We start from the raw sequence: 17,023 nt of genomic DNA, 5'->3' as shown, positions 1-17,023 counted from the left end.
CAAATGAAAACATGTCAATTTCGCAAATCTCCCATATATCGCAAAAAAGTTTTTACACTTACATGAGGTGGTTTTTTTAGGCAATTTGGAAGAGGTGTATTTCGCCAAACTTCAATGGAAACAGTTTATTCGCATTTTCAGGTCACCTGATGCAAGTCAGTCACATAATCATTATTTAAAGATGACATACAAAGGACTATACTCTTACATCTACTTCATTAAATGTAATGGTTAGTGCGCTGGATATGATAGAAGGAAACCTACCAACATCAGTCGACGTGATGTTTGGAATGACTTATCGCAATCGCATATTATCAGTTAATGGAAACGCCGTCATTTTGCAACAAGTCTTTTGTCAACATTTAGAAAATAACCATAGACTGTAAAAAAAGATGGACGACGCGACGTCGCCTCCCTCCATTGTAACGAATTGAAGCCAAAAATGTCCGACCATGTTCGCCGCCATGTTACGTAAAAACGTCGGTTTGGAGCCAAGGCATGCGTAGAAGGAATCGTCCGTGGAGCCAGAGGCGGAGTCGCGGTATCAAACTTCCGCCCAAACGCTCGCGCGACCAATTCAACCACACCAATCTTAACGACACGCCCCGTTTCTATAGCATCAAATTACTAGCTAAAATGAAATTTATCACAAAAATGAACACTTGAACATATACCAGCGTGACTTGTACTGCAGCCAGCCACCAGGGGGCGATCAAAGAGCCAGAGGCTTCACTTTTCAAGACTTATGAGGCACACCCGAAAATAACGTTAAAGTTTTGCGCAAATCTGCAATGCAAATGCAGCTTATAACAACAGAGTCCTTTATAAGTAGTTTATTTCTGATAACGAGCAAAATAACTAACGTAAAAAAGTAAATTACCTTAATGCAAATCATAGCTAAAACGTATCAAAAACTACATTGAGCTAACGTTACTGTTTACAATTAATGTAAATAATGTTAACTACAAATCAGCTGTCAAAAATAGGGGCCCTTCACGATCCATGATTGCTATCTCTCCTCATCTTTAGGAAACCAAAACATTTGTTTTTTTCTATGAGGTATTTGTTCCAGAGTTCAGTTTAGCAACTAGCCAGACCGTTAAACAAACAGAGACCGGAAGTTAAGTTCCGCCCAGACGCGTAACCGGAACAACGTGCGTGCATTCAATGAAACCATCTATAGTTTATGACTCGTACGTGTACGCAGACGTTTGACGCATGCACATTGCGACAAAATGCAATGCATCTCCTGTGCTACATACTACATTCTCCTGTAGGCGCATGCGTGACCTATGCGTACAATGTATGCAGGATTTCAAAATCAATGTATGCGAGATTTCCTCTTCTGATGGCGAAAATTTCGTCAAGCACACTGAACGTAGACCCTCACGTACAAATAAAAACGGACTATACTTGACCTTTAGAGTCTGATTAGCTTTGTGAATATGTTTTATGAGTAAATATTTACCCAATAGCTTTAAAGGATTATTCCACTTTAATTAAAAAAATCCAGATAATTTACTCACACCCAAGTGATCTTAGATGCTTTTGTCTTTCTTTGTTCAGTGGAAAAGAAATAACATTATTTGAGGAACACATTCCAGGATTTTTCTCCATATAGGGGACTTTAGTTGACCTCAACAGTTTGCAGTTTCAATGCAGCTTCAAAGGACTCTAAATGATCCCAACCGAGAAATAAGGGTCTTAACTAGTAAAACAATCATCATTTTCGCCAAAAAATTAAAAATTGTACAGTATGTGGAATGATACTAATTAATGTCTTCATTTCACATATGTAATGCGTGACCTTTTAACATGATTATGTAATACGTAAGGTTGTGCTGGAGCGTCACACGGCTAATGCACAACAAAAAGCTGTGGTTTAAAAGTACATATTTAAAATTTTTCTTACTAGATAAGAGCCTTATACATTAGTTGGGATCATTTAGAGCCTGCTGAGAGCCACTCATGGAGAAAAATCCTGGAATGTTTTCCACAAAAAGCTTTATTTATTTTCGACTGAACAAAAATAGACATATAAACATCTTGGATGACATGGGGATGAGTAAATTAGTGAGTGATTTTTTTTTATGAAAGTGGAGTAATCCTTTAACAGTTATTTAGGAGAACTCTTATTGGATAAAATGTTTTGTGGATACAACACCAGATCCATATGCATTTCTACACAGTCCTTCCTCTAGCAACTCTCGATTACAAACGTAAAAGTAACTCAAAACCTAAAAAGCTTCATACTCAAAAGCTCTTTTTAACGTTCAGCTGGATGCCAGATGTTGGCGTTTATCATTGTTTGTCCTATGCTAGTTAGTTCTTTAGTACTATCCAGCATTAGATCAGATGAGTCAACTCATACCCGTTTACTTTTTAGATATTTCACAACTTTCAAATGACATAGTGAAACCAGACCAAACTGTCTAGTCTGTTATTTAACTAATTAAGTGGATAATCCGGACTCTTTCCTTGTTCATCTGATCTCACCTTGTTTTTAGAGTTGGGCGTGTGTTCGCTGTGGTCTGCGGTGGTGTATGGGAGACTGCTGGATGAAGAGGACGCCCTATCTTTCTCTTTGTCCTTGTCTCCAAACCAGGAGAACGGCATACAGGTGGGGATGGAGGTCATGGACTCTGAGGGGGAGACTCGAACCCCCGGCTCATCCAACAACTCTGCTGAACCTCTAGAAAACCACACAAGAGTAAATGCGAGCTCTGGATTATTTGCAATGGCTTGAGTTTAGTTTGTGTGTGAACCAACCTGCTGTCCAGCGATGCCCTCATAGATTCTTTATTTTGTTTCTTTCCTTTTCCACCAGACTTCCTTAAGCCACTGCAACACACAGTTAAACATAACAAAAGTAAACATAACACGAGGAATAAAACTCAATGGAAAACTTATGATACTGTAGGGGGACGTACCCAAAATCTGGGAATCTTCGTTTGGTTTTTCCTGCCACATCATTAGATTCCTCTAAAATAAAAAATGCCATTGAATCAGAACACGGTCTATAATTTATCTATCAGTGGTATTTTTTATCACTTGGCCTCTCTGCTGGCAGACTTGCAGGAATTAATTATTTATCGTAAAAATTCATCTTAACCGTGACCCTGAATGCTACCTTTGATTTCCTTGCCCTTGCCCTTGGACTCTCTCTTCTTTACATTGCGGAGGAAGCTGGAGGGGGAGGAGTCTTTGGGCGATGAGAGGGCGGGGCTCTGTGAATCCTTTTGCACGGATTGGCTACTGCTGGCCACAGAAGAGACCACATCTTCCTTTGGGGAATTGGCAGAGGAGGATAGGGTCACTGGCAAGAATAAACTCTCCTGGAATGATCTCCTACGAGCTGGAGGAGTTTCAGGACTCGTGGATTCACACCCAGTACCATCCTGAAAGAGAAAGGAGTGTGTAACCAAGGTCAAAGAGGTCAAAGATAATAGAAATTACAAAACTGGGCACTGCTATTACAATGAATGGGGTATCTGTAACGGTGAAGATGGCCACTCTGGTGACAAAAGTCCCACCTTCCAGAAAAAGAACCAATCATCAACCAATCATCAACGATTCTCTGGGGGAGGGGCTTACCAACCTTACACATATGGAGAAGCAGAAGTATCTTCGATAATGATGGGTTTTTAGCACAATTTGAGCTTAACTCTTTCCCCACCAGTAGTTTTTTTTTTAAGTTGCCAGACAGCACCAGCACTTTTTATGATTTTCAAATGTTCTTATATAAATTTATAAACATACAACATATCAAATGAAAGAACAGACCCTCTGCTTTAAAAAAAAAAAAAGATTCATCATGCCTTCATTTGTTTTCTTTTTATCGCCTCTCAAATATGGTAAGGTTTCTTTAAAAATACAAAAATTTGAGCAAAATTGTTGGTTGGGTTGCCATCTTTCCCAAATTCAAGTAGATAGGACTTAAGTCATGCATGACTGAAATAACCCCCTGAAAAAGTTGCAAACATGATCTGGCGAGTGGCACGAGCCCTAAAATGACTTTGATTGAGGTTCAGTGCACTAAGTCACTCACGAACGCCATCTTCAGCTCACCTGTGCAGGTTCTGTTGGAGAACTGAGCGTTTCTTTCAGTTTACTGCGGGTTGGCGGCTGTCGTTTGGTTCTCTGGGCCAGCTGAGCTTTGGCACGATGGGCGCTGGTATCCAAGAGCTCCGTCTCAGGAACCACCTCGCTCCAATCCACTCCTGAGACATTAAATCAAAATTTACATTATACATTTAATAATACCTTTAATAATACAGTTAACATAAGATATGTGTTCCTGAACTAATATTTCCAGTCATGTTTACTTTCTGTCATATATGCTCTTAAATATAAAGGTTACTTAAAAGGTTCTTTGTCAGTTTGTATAGTTCCATAAGAACTTGTAACATCCTCTTTCTGTTGCACAAAGGGTTCTTTATGGTACAAAAATGAATGCTCTTTAGACTATAAAAATGTGATACAGAAATGGTTCTTTAAAGGTTGACTGAAAGGTTCTTTGGGGAACCAAACATGGTTCTTGTATGGCATCGCTGGAGACTAACATGCCAGCTGTAAAATTACGTTGTGTGTCTCTATGGCAATCTCTTTATTGTTTACTGACTGAAAAAAGATCTGGGGTGGCATGAGAGGGTGTGTGAGTTTTCATATTTCTGTGTGATGTTCCTTTAATGTACTTTAAATCTTTACTTCAAGATCAGCACGCCCTCACAATTGATGACTTCTTGGCACCAAACTGCTGTTAAAAAGCCATTAAAGATGAAGGTTTAACTCACCGAGCAGAAGTGAATCTGCAGACTTGCTGCCTGACAGTAAAGGTTCATTATGACCACTGTTAGATTCAAGCTTTGCCAACTACAGACAGAAAGACAGAGAGAATGACAAAGAGTTACATGAAAGATTAATCTATGAGGCTGTTTACACTTGGCATTAACATGCGTTTTCGTCGATCGGATCACAAGTGGACGACGTTAATGCCAGGTGTAAACGGTGTTCAAAACGTTTTGAACGCGTCCACTTTCGCCCACTTTCAACCACATTCAGAGGAAGTCGAAACCACTTTCGATCGGATCGCTTTGGAGTTGTGGAACGCACATGTGGTGAATGTGTTCGAACAGCCACACGCGAACGCCTTCTCTCCGCCCACTTATCTAATCTGAGGTATTACACAAGTTTTACGTCTTTTTTTGACTTCTGGCGTGAACATACGGTGAACAGCGCTATTTTTCGCCTTTCATTGATAAAACTACTGCGGGTGTTCTCCGTAGTTTCGTTTTGAAAGCGTGAAAGTTGCGCAATCCTATTTCATCAATTGCGCTGAAAATTCAGAGAAAGCTCCAACATATAGACGTACAAAACACTGTGCAGCATGTATACTTGCTAAACAAGCAGCGGGCTCCGACATAATATTAGTTCATCCACATAAACTCATAATTACTCCCGCTTGCGTTTGAATGACAGCGGAGAGACTTGCCCACCGTCTCACAGACCACCCCCTCACAGTATTCAGCACAGATGCGGTCAAAAGTGGACAAAAAAGACGGATTTAAATACCAGGTGTAAACGTAATGTGTCTCTCTCGTCCACTTGTGATCCGATCGATGAAAACACATCTTAATACCAAGTGTAAACAGCCCCTATGGTTCATGTCTGCAGTCAAATGAGATGTTTCTTACCCTCCGCTGTAGATCCTCAATCTGAGCTTTAAATATGACCTCTTTTTCCTCTAAAGCTCTCTTTAGCTCCTCCTCCCTCTGCTCAAACTCCGCCTCCCTTGAACACATACATTAATATTAATTAGCCAATCTTAAAGTTTCATTTTTTTAAATTTTAAAAAGCAAATTCACAGACAAATAAAAACCGGTAATTATTTTAAATCCTTTTGAGTTTCCTTTTGTCTGTTGGATGTAAAATCAAATGTTTTGAAGACGACACTCTGTAGTTTCTCATTGTATATTTAACATTCTGTTTATAATTTTTTGTTTTATATTTTATTATATTAGCGTTTTAAAGTCTGTGTAAAGTCTGCTATTAAATGTGTTTTTAGTTTGTGATACCACAGAAAAATGTGATATTAACCACCCAGTCATATTTTTATCATAAAAAAAAACAGGCAGAATTATTTACTCTCAAATTCCGGGGGGCGTGTCCACCCTCAGCGCTAAAACTACACCCACTCACGGGAAAGCTGCCATCTCTCTTAACGTTCAAACGTCACTACACCCTTAATGGACACTTTTGTTAGTATTAGGGGCGGGGCCATGTTCGGTGGCTCCAGTGCATCATCAAGCCACCGTTTTGACCCCGCCCAAATAATCCTGTGTTTACAAACAATTCTCGAAAATGACTTTACACAGACTTTAAAGGTTATGAATGTAAAATTATAACAGAATTTTCATTTTTGACTGAAATATTGCTTTAGGTGTCTTTATAAACCCTGCGAAGACAGCGTAGGTTAATGCTGATGCCATCAACTCACTTCTGCTGAAAGTCTTTGATGAGTTTCTTTGCTTTGCTGTATTTTTTATCCAGTGCTTCATATTGGCTCTGCGTTTCACTGAGTTGCTCATTGATGGTTTTACAGAGACCCTGAGCCTCCAGCCAGTTCTTCTCCATCTGAGCGATTCTCTCCGAGTTCTCCTGAACGCTCCGCTGTGACTGAGCTTCTTTCGCCTCCAACGCTGCTCGCTCCTCCTCCAACCCTCTCAACTATCATAACAAGGCGATAGTGTTTACATTATGAATCACTGTATATTTGATTGATTGGATATTGGAATAAAATCCCTACCCTCTCTCTAAGTTCTTCTACTTCAGCTTCTGCAATGCTGTGTTTTATCTGGAGCTGAAACAGAAGACTTGAAATGAACAAAATCATTCGTGTCAATCAATCTGTACGAAACGAATGACAACACACCGTTTACCTCTTTGAATCTAAAATTCAGCTGAGCGGCGTCCATGTTTGAAGGAAGGAACATTTCCTCGCTCTCGGGCAGATCGTACACTTCCACGGACCTCCCGCTGAAACTCGAACCCAAGATCCCCTCCTCTCCTCCTTCCTCCTCCTCATCTTCGTAGTGCTCGTCCTGTGATGACATCACACACACAAGGTAACACACAGAACAGAAAACGACCAGTCCAACAAGAGTTCAAGTTGAGAAATAAGTTACACATTTCCAAAGTAACTCGAGTATGAAATATCATGAGTTGAATGACTTTTGCTCCTGCCTGTGAAATATTAACTTCATAGCGGAAGATTTTTGCCACCCAAACATATCTACTTTGTCTAGACGGGTGTAAACAGTGAATAGTGTGAATAGACTCTGTGTTTGTGTTGAGTGAAATTTTACATTATTTTGCATACTTTTTATCTCTCATCCAAAGCAGTTCTGTAAAACATACAGCATGTCTGAGAAGTCGATCATTGTGTGGTCGAAAACCTTTTAATACACCAAGACCGTTTTAAGATCAAAAACCAGCAATAAACCAGTATTTTCATAAGGTGGCAACATTTTGAGCAAACTACAAACCTCACCTTACATTGTGTGGTTTGTTATTACTTTTCTAAAATGTCCTATGACACATCAAACCCCATAGATGGAGGAGGGATCATATTATAGAGACCAGACCATCACAGACTTTGGGCCACCACCTAGCAACCACTCAGAATACCTTAGCAACAGCATAGTAATGCTCTGGAAGCCACCCAAATTACTCAATTTGCTAACCCAAATGCTAGTTTTGTATCATCTTTTAATGTTCTGACCCTGTATTAAGAACTCCGATGGCTTTCATATGGTGCTATTTGCTAAACACATTTAAAAAAAAACATATTGGGGCAAAGCTTGCTACCCAACATCTTATTTCACTCATAACAAATACACGTAATTAAAAGAAAACCAATGTAAAGGTAAATAAACAGAGTTGCACTAATATACTACAATGCAATTCGGCTATAAATGTATGCAATGCAGTTTAAAGTATACAGGTGTGTGTATGTGACTGACCTCTTCTGTGGACTGCTCATCCACCTGCTGCATCTGATGTCGTTCCTGCTCCAGAGTCTCACTGATCAGCCGTGCCACCTCACTCTGAACACCTGGCTTCTCTCGGCCAATCAGAAACCTGCACAGGTGGGATTGACTGGGAATGAGTGCATGACGTATGTCGATACCTTAAACAGCACATTCAAACAGAGCGACCAACGCCAGCCTATGAGAGTGTGTGTTGTGTTTATTTGCATAAGCTTTAGCTCAGAGCAAACAGACACATGTGTAGTAAACAGTATGAACTCGAACACAATCCTACAGTACAGAATCAGTGTAGTCAGACCTGGCACACAGGCCTGTTTTTATCAGAGAAATGATGCTGGGTGTGTCCACTATGATAACAACTGCACTCCTTCTAAATCTAAGAGGTTAACAGTTTAAAGTTGCTGATAAATCTGCACCAATAACAAATGATCAGGTTGAATCAAATTTTGGCCATTTCTAGAAACTTGTACATCTTGGACGACATATGTAAGGAATAATTGACTCCGGGCCTTTGAATTGTATGAAAATAATGCACACACAAGGTGTTTATTCACGACGTAAAGCGGAAGTGCATTATTTTTAAATAATTCAAAGGACTGGAGGTATGGTGGGTTTTTTAAGACATATGACAGGTTAGGTGTGTGGTTTACAGAAAAATAATCAACACCCATTGAACATTTCTCAGCCAATCAGAATAAAGCATTCAACAGGCCGTGGTATGAGGGTGAGTAAATTAACAGCAATGTTTATTATTTGGTGAACCAATGCGAAGCCAAATAGATACGTATTCTTTGTAGTTCATACGGTCAATACATTACAACTGAAAGTTTGATAAAAGCACATTCACCAATAAATATGTTTGCATAAAAAAGGATGAAAAGATGTACAATACGACGTATATTTTACCTTTTGTTAGCTTGCAGTCTATTTCTAATAAATAATGCACAGAGTTTAAAGGACCATGAAACCACAAAACAAGACAACACTTTCTACAGCTCATCTTTGTCTGCTGCATGAATAAACAAACCAACAGTGTCATTGTTTGATTCATGAATGAATGACTCCTATGAATCTGTTCTTTTACTGGATAAGTCAAACAAATCATTTAGTGAATCTGATGAGTGAAGTCATCTTAAAGCCTGGAGTATACAGTAGTTTGTTTTTTACGTGTACGTGCATGCTTGAATGCATAGCCTTGCAAAGCATAGATTATTTAACACAGACGTTCAATGTATGCAGATTGCAACAAAATGCAATGCATCTCCTGAGCTATATACTAACATTCTCCTGTATGCGCATTTCAAGTTTGCATGCAGGGCTCCAGACTAACTTTTTTCACTAGGAGCACAGTGGCCCCCAACTGAAAATTTTAGGGGCGCAACCACAAAATTTAGGGGCACACACCGTAAATCAACATGCTAACCAAATATTCACATTTCTACTAATTTCCACTGTATTACTAATAAATACTTGATGATAGATGCAGAAATTACAATGTGCTATTCCAAATTCAGTGTCACATTTTATTGTACACTTTTGGAAAAAAAGGTCAAATTTACTGGTTGCACATGTGCGACTGGATGTAAAATTTAGTGGCACACTCTCAAATTTTAGGGGCAAAATGCCACCATTTGGGGGCAGTCTGGAGCCCTGGCATGGTTACAAGAATCCAGCGGTGTGCATACTATTCTGATTTGCACACACGCTCTGTACGAGGTCAATCGCATATGCATAAAAACTGAACTATACTAGCTTAACTTCAATTAATGTCTGATACGAAACAAATCAAGAACTTCACTTGTGTTGTGTATTTGACCTTAGATGGAACAGATTGTGAAATGAGTTTACTATCAGTAAAATTGCAAACTTATTGTTTGTGGTTGCTGTGGTTTTACTACAAATAAAACGTAACTATGGTAAGTATAGTTAAAACATGGTAACTGTTTTATAAGATCTTGATCTGTCTACTCTCTTTCTTTGTTTTTATTTTCATTTCTCCATGTGCACTCCACAAACCAAAGCATTGTTTTCTGAGACTTGTTTGCAATGGGGCCATAGCATATTTAAAAATGCCAGCAAAAAATCTTCAACTTTGAGTAAACAGAAAATGTATGGACAGAAACGTATAGAGGAACACAAGAATGAGCTCAGAAAGTTGCAGATCAGATTGAACTTCATGTAATCCACATAAACACTCAGTTTTCAGGTAATACAGATGTAAGAAGACCGACCTGACAGATCCCTTTGTGTTCTTGAGGATGGTCGCAGCAAAGAGTTGTGTCACACCAACCAGACTGATGCCATCCACCTCCACAATCTGATCATTCACCTGAATCCTGAAACATAACATCATCACGTTTCAGTTTACAATCTGTTCACAGAAAATGAAACATAAACACAAATACTGAGACTTTGTGTGTATCACACTGTAAAACCTAAACATTCAAATTCTCAAAAGGACTGTCTGGAAGCGTGACTTTTTATGAATAAAAAATTCATATAACACAGCTCAAACAGATTATTTATGTGATTTAAAGTGTAATGTTGCAATGACAGAAATTTACAGTCAGATAATGTTCAGGTGACACATTTATTTCAATTTGTTTATGAGTGACCCTTTCATGTTACTGTACATGTGCAGTGGTTCCCAAACTTTTTCAGCGTGTGGCCCCCCCTTGTGTACGGTGCATTCCTTCGCGGCCCCCCAAAGAAAATTTGTGACAAAAAACTGTTCTAAAACTCAACATTTTAATAAAAAAAACATCAAATTATACAAAAAAGTAGTGCTTTTGGTTAGTAGCCTTATTTTTTTAGGTTTAATTACACAGAATTCATGATAAATTAATGTATTTCATAAAATGTCAAAACATTTTGTTTGTGTGCATGCAGTTTCTAATAAACATTGAAGCAAGTTGAGGATTAATAGTGTGAAAAGCAACTAACAATTTACAGTCATTTAACGTCATTCAAACCTCAAAGAAACCAGAACCAAAACCAAACCTCTACAAAATATTTGAGAAAATCATAAGGGAATTTGAACGACATTATCCATTTATATATTTATGACCAGATCAATATAAACGTCTATCACACTTCTTAAGTATAAAATATTAAAACATATATAGAATATAAAACAATGACAAAAGCCCGCCCCAAACCCCAATGTCATAGGATTAAAAGTAAATTGTACAAAAATTTACAAAAGTGGTCGTACAAATTAATACGGCAATTGGTATTTTACGCGGTGGCTAATTCATGAGATAGCGTTGTGATCTCAGCTCCCAATAAGCGAATTGCTCTCATCTAAATGTAACATAAAATCTTTTTAGTACAATTTCCCAAAGTAAGTATATAAAAAGATTTTGTCTAGACTTTACCTAACTATACAATAGGGGTGTGCATTGGCACTGCCCTCACAATTCAATTCAATTACGATTCACCAGGTAACGATTCAATTCAATTCGATTCTACGATGCATTGCGATGCATCAGAATTCTACTGTACACAACAAGGCAAATTTTTAATAAGTCAAGTAGAAACTCAAGTGCAACTATTCTCAACAAAAACGAAAGCTGACCAGGGCTCGCAAAATTTTAAAATCCCTGGTAGCCCTTTGGGCAGACACTCTTTAATTTTTGGAAGCCCGAAATGAATATAAGTAGCCAGAATAAAAAAATACACTGTTTAATGTAGAATATTGATAAATCCTGGATTTCCATGTAAGCCAAATATTCCTGCCCATCCCAGCTAACAATTTGGTTCCCAAAACGTTCCCCTATTTTCCAAGGTTTTTGGTTAGCCAGGAATGTTTTCTTTGAGAAAATAAACATTCCCTTAATGTTATTTTTAGGTCATTTTAACGTTCCCCTAACGTTAGAATAATTTAATTGTTATATTACTGAAATATTATATGAATGTATTATAACAAAGGTTATTTTTATAAAAAATACCTCAACACATCACACATTGTATTTAGATAACATGGTATTTTATCAAATATATAAACAACCAGTGGCTTTAACACAATATAGAAGACTTAAAGCAGATATTTATTAAAAAGGAATAAACATAATTCCCTTTATGTTCCCCTAATGTTAGACTCTGAGGTAAAACGAAATGACAAACACACATTCTATTCGCTTTAGGTAAACATATCTTACCACTGCTGTTTAGTCACCTATCAGCTTGTAACATCATACTCTCAATAGCCTAGACGTAAATCACTCAAACATATTTTCCTTCTCACATATTTAAGTTACTAACTGAAGAAAGAAAAAAAATAAGATAAAACAATGTTAGTCTATGAGGTAAAAATGAAATGACGTTATTTTATTAAATGACTTGAGTTCGCGCAAGCAGGTGCTCGTGAAGAATCTAGCCGGTAGAAGCGCGTGCAGAGGGTCGCGCGCATATATCAGACGTGCACATTAGAGGATGAGTTTATGAAGTGATGCTTTCACTTCATTTCCTGACAGTTTCACTTGGTACGTGAGGATAATGACTGACAAGAGGACACCGAAATACATACACTATAATTACCTAACTAAATCTGAGACAAAGTAAAAACATTAAAATATTATTTCCTCCCCAAGATAGCCCGACAGGCAGGGTGGAGATACATTTTGGTCCCCCGACAGGAATTCACAATAAAAACGAGACGTCGGGCTAGCGATTTTGCGAGCCCTGCCCGAGATGAGAATTTTACACACAGCGTAAGTCTTGTTCCCCATTAACTTCATAGAATCTGAAATGTGCCCATATGTCCACTTTCCATGGAAAAGGGTGCGTTTTTATTTACCCGTCTATCACGGTCATATCCAGAAAATAAACAGTGACATAATCGATTATGGCATTTGCTGCATCGATGCTGAATCGTGCATGTGCGCATTGCGATGCATTGCCGAATCGATTATTGTTGAAACCCCTACTATACAATGTTAATGACATGTTGACCGACACCTCTGAACCTTGATACACAGCTGGACACTTTTTCCTAACAGTAGATTATTTTAAACAAACAAAGTGTGCTTTTAAAGATCTGGCAGCGGCACTGCTGGGATTCAGCGGAAAGAGGAAGAGTGTGTTTTCATTGCTTTGACAGAGAGTCATAAATGCGTGTTTGGACAAAGCACATTTTGCCCAATGGAGAGATCAAACACATGTGTCCTGTCTTCAGCTGCCCTCAGGAAACTCCACATGAGGACGCGCCCATTACTGATGCAGTTATAAAATGGATTTTGAAAGATCAGACCCACAAATTAGCGTTTTAGTGGACTCGGATGCTTAAAACACTAGTGGGACTTTTGACTCGTGTTGCAAGATATATCTGTGATAACACCAGCTGCATTTCCATCACCGTTAAAATTGCACAAATAGACATTGCGACCTGAAAATATGGCCAATGGAAACAAAACAATATCGCAAAACTCTCATATTGCAATGAGGTGATTTTTCAGGCAATTCGAAAATGTTTTTTTGCAAAACTGCAATGGAAACATTTTAAGGTCACCCTATGCAAGTAAGTCACATAATCATTATTTGTGGTATGTACTAAAACCCTTCAAGAAACACCTCAATACCGGGTGTGCCTCATGCATCTTGAAAAGTGAAGCTACTGGCCCCTATGATAGCCCCCTGGTGACTGGCTGCAGTACAAGTCATAAAACCCGCCCTCTCCACGCAAACACATGGGACTCAGCTCTAATTAAAAAAAATGATTTACACTTCCAATCAAATTTTACGAAAGATGGTTTTGGTCCTTAGGTAGTTGTTATCGGGCTTATGTTCAACTGTTCATTTTTGTGATAAGTTTTATTTCAGCTTGCCCACTGAAGCTAAGCAGGGCTGAGCCTGGTCAGTACTTGGATGGGAGACCACCTGGGAAAGCCAGGTTGCTGCTGGTAGAGGTGTTAGTGAGACCAGTAGGGGGTGCTCACCCTGTGGTCTGTGTGGGTCCTAACACCCCAGTATAGCGATGGGGACACTATACTGTCAAAAAAGCACCGTCCTTCGGATGAGACGTTAAACCGAGGTCCTGACTCTCTGTGGTCATTAAAAATCCCAGGATGTCCTTTGAAAAGAGTAGGGATGTGCCCCGGCATCCTGGCCAAACTTGCCCATTGGCCTACTAATCATCCCTCACACTAATTGGCTATACCGCATATCATCGGTTAGTGGAAACGGCATCATTTTTTAACCCGACTGGACCCGAATGAAAACAGAAGCAACACGTGTGCAGTCTGCATACCTGCACAAATCAGTCAGACAAAATGAAACCCCGGTGGCCTCGAAATCATTTGTTATCTGACGAGGACACCAAGGTTACAACTAAATTAGATTTCAAATTGATTGACAGATCTGTCTCAATGAAAATTAACCTACCAGCAGCCACACAATGTTACAAATCTCCTGGCAAACCAAGGAGTGCTTGGAAAATGACTGAACGCACACACGCGAGATAGTTCGGGTCATCTCGGGTCCATTCGGCAAAAACACATTCATTTTAAATTACCCGAGGCCACTATAAATGTACCCGACCCGTGTCCGCAGCACATGTGAAACTTTTAGACCCAAATCCGCTCGGATCAGATCTCTGAATTTTTGGATCTAAGTGGACCCGTGAAGAGCTTAAGTCTAGAGTAATCTTGAGTTGTTTTGATCTCACCTTCCGTCTCTCTCCGCAGCTCCGTCTTCAGTGATGGTCTTAACAAAGATGCCAAGTTTTTCCAGACCCTGGTCCGCTCCAACACCCATCCCTATAATACTGATCCCCAGCCCTTTATCACCTACACACAAAAACAGACAGACAGTGATGTTAAAACATACTGTATACCACGCAGACAGATTCTAACCAGGTTTATGACAAAAACTAATTCATAGGCATACAGAATACTTTCTTGTGTTGTTTTTTATTTTGTAATATTTTGCATGTGAAGAATATCCTGGACACTCTTTTCAATATAATGAATCTTAATGAGGAGCACTGAGGCTGTCAAGATTTCAAAAATAAGTAAAAAAGGCCATACAATAATAATGAATAAACTAAATAAAATAAACAGTGATCTATACATTTTGTGCATTATACATTAAGCTTTTTGACTTAACTCCACTAAATGATAAATGCTACATGTGATTTCCACGCTCTTGGAGTTTAAGATCTCACCTTTCTCTATCTCCACAGGAAACACGTCCATCTTCTCCACCCGTTTCTCCAGCTCGTACTCCGCAGATGCGGCCACGGGATCCACGTCATCGTTCCTCCGGTCGTAATCCTCATTTGAGAATGTGCTGTACACCTGAGAGATGAAAAACATGACCCATGACCTCTCTTCTCTACTAAACATCTGATTCATCTTCACCACAGCTAATAACAAACAATAATCCTTTATATTAGCTTCATAATCTTCAGCACTATTTCATATTTCTGTTATTGCAAAAACATTGGCCATACTGGCAAAACCAAAACATCAAAGCTGTAATCTTTGTCTCCATAGCAGAGTCAGAGGAGACGGAAGAGCTAATGAAAGAGGCCCTTGTCTATGACAGAAAAAAAACAACCTCAACAAAACATTTACTGTTCACATTGACAAAATGACAGAATGAAACAAACCTCAGTGATGCAGGGTCTTAGCAGATTTTGTTTTTACATTTTTAGGATAATCTGTGATCATTCTGGGTAAATCAGTTTAGTCATAGCTGATCTGACTTTATATAGCTTCTGCCAGTCATGTAAAGTATTTGCAGTCTATACAAATGATATCCTATTTTACAACACATTTCTGTATACTTTGCAGAGAGTTCTGTGCCATTGTTTTTATTTTTTAGTATTACTTTGTCCTACTATGGAAGTCAATGGTGCCCCAGATCTGCTTACAAACATTCATCAAAACACTTTCATTTGTGTTCAACAGAACACAGAAATTTATACTTAAGGGTGAATAAATGATGACAGAATTTTCATTTTTGAGTGAACTGTTCCTTTAACTCTTTCCCCGCCAGCATTTTTAAAAAAAAGTTGCCACCCAGAAAAAGTTGCAACAGACCCTCTTGCTTTTAAACAAACAATAAACACGTTTCAAACAACCTTCATTTGTTCTCTTTTTATCACCTCTCAAATATGGGTAAGTTTCTTTAAAAAGCTGAGATAATTGCATTTTTGTAAAGGAATTTTGATAGAGATCAGATTCAGAACGATGACCAAAACATACACGGAGTTCTTAGTGTTTGCCCTAAGGGGTTTCTTCCGGGTTTAAAAGTTGAGTAAGAACGCCACCTGGTGGATAATAGCAGAAATACAGATTGCCGAAAAAACTCATCATTGGCAGGTAAGCGATTTTTCTTAATTGTCAATGGCGGGGAAAGAGTTAATTGACTCATACTAGCCGATTATTAGGGTATAATACAACTCCGATAACCATGTGCCTTAAATTGGACACAAGAATGAAAGAATATGATTGATAGATCACTTTACATGTTACTACTGGTCAGTAGACTTTTGACTTTTGTCACAGTCAAAGGTGAAAGTTCATAAGACCAACACACACAATTGTGAAAAGCCTTTTCTTTGTGTGTAATGGGATACAATGAGAGAGAAACAATAAAGCACTGGTTTGAGTAAAATGATCTTCCCAGGTTCTTACCAGAGAGTAAATATTTGAAAGAAACCTGATATACCGTGCACCCAATTTAATGAGTTAAACTAGCTTACATTAAGTATTATTTTGTTGAGAGACACAGAGGTCTGGGCTTCAAATTTTAGCAAAGATTTTTGCTCACACTTTTTTATAAATGGTTCCTCAGATCTGAAAAGAAAAATGATTGTGTATCTCTGCAATGTAAACTCATTGTGAGTCAAGAGTGTGTTAACTACCTGAAACATGTCAGATCTTGAGCAACTACATATCAATAAAAACAATGGTTAAAAACACTCATGTAAGTTTTGTAAAGTTTTCATAGGCAGACATTTAGATTTGTTC

General features: G+C 38.5%; 1 protein-coding gene across 3 annotated transcripts in view; it reads right to left on the bottom strand.

Moving 5' to 3' along the window:
* The window catches only part of ppp1r9ala (protein phosphatase 1 regulatory subunit 9A-like A), a 49,450-nt gene that overhangs the window by 8,772 nt on the left and 23,655 nt on the right, over positions 1–17,023 (bottom strand). For all 3 annotated transcript variants that reach the window (XM_065293226.1, XM_065293227.1, XM_065293228.1), the window contains exons 3-16: positions 15,211–15,343; positions 14,713–14,833; positions 10,280–10,384; positions 8,022–8,139; positions 6,939–7,100; positions 6,806–6,859; positions 6,497–6,726; positions 5,694–5,790; positions 4,794–4,872; positions 4,069–4,220; positions 3,131–3,398; positions 2,931–2,982; positions 2,770–2,841; positions 2,497–2,692 (exon numbers count right to left, since the gene is read on the bottom strand). In XM_065293226.1, the coding sequence (XP_065149298.1) occupies positions 2,497–2,692; positions 2,770–2,841; positions 2,931–2,982; positions 3,131–3,398; positions 4,069–4,220; positions 4,794–4,872; positions 5,694–5,790; positions 6,497–6,726; positions 6,806–6,859; positions 6,939–7,100; positions 8,022–8,139; positions 10,280–10,384; positions 14,713–14,833; positions 15,211–15,343 (1,839 nt within the window). The remainder of the gene's footprint in view (positions 1–2,496; positions 2,693–2,769; positions 2,842–2,930; positions 2,983–3,130; positions 3,399–4,068; positions 4,221–4,793; positions 4,873–5,693; positions 5,791–6,496; positions 6,727–6,805; positions 6,860–6,938; positions 7,101–8,021; positions 8,140–10,279; positions 10,385–14,712; positions 14,834–15,210; positions 15,344–17,023) is intronic.

This window comes from Paramisgurnus dabryanus, chromosome 15, assembly GCF_030506205.2.
Source record: "Paramisgurnus dabryanus chromosome 15, PD_genome_1.1, whole genome shotgun sequence".
NCBI lineage: Eukaryota > Metazoa > Chordata > Actinopteri > Cypriniformes > Cobitidae > Paramisgurnus > Paramisgurnus dabryanus.
This window is presented reverse-complemented; position numbering and strand designations above follow the sequence as displayed.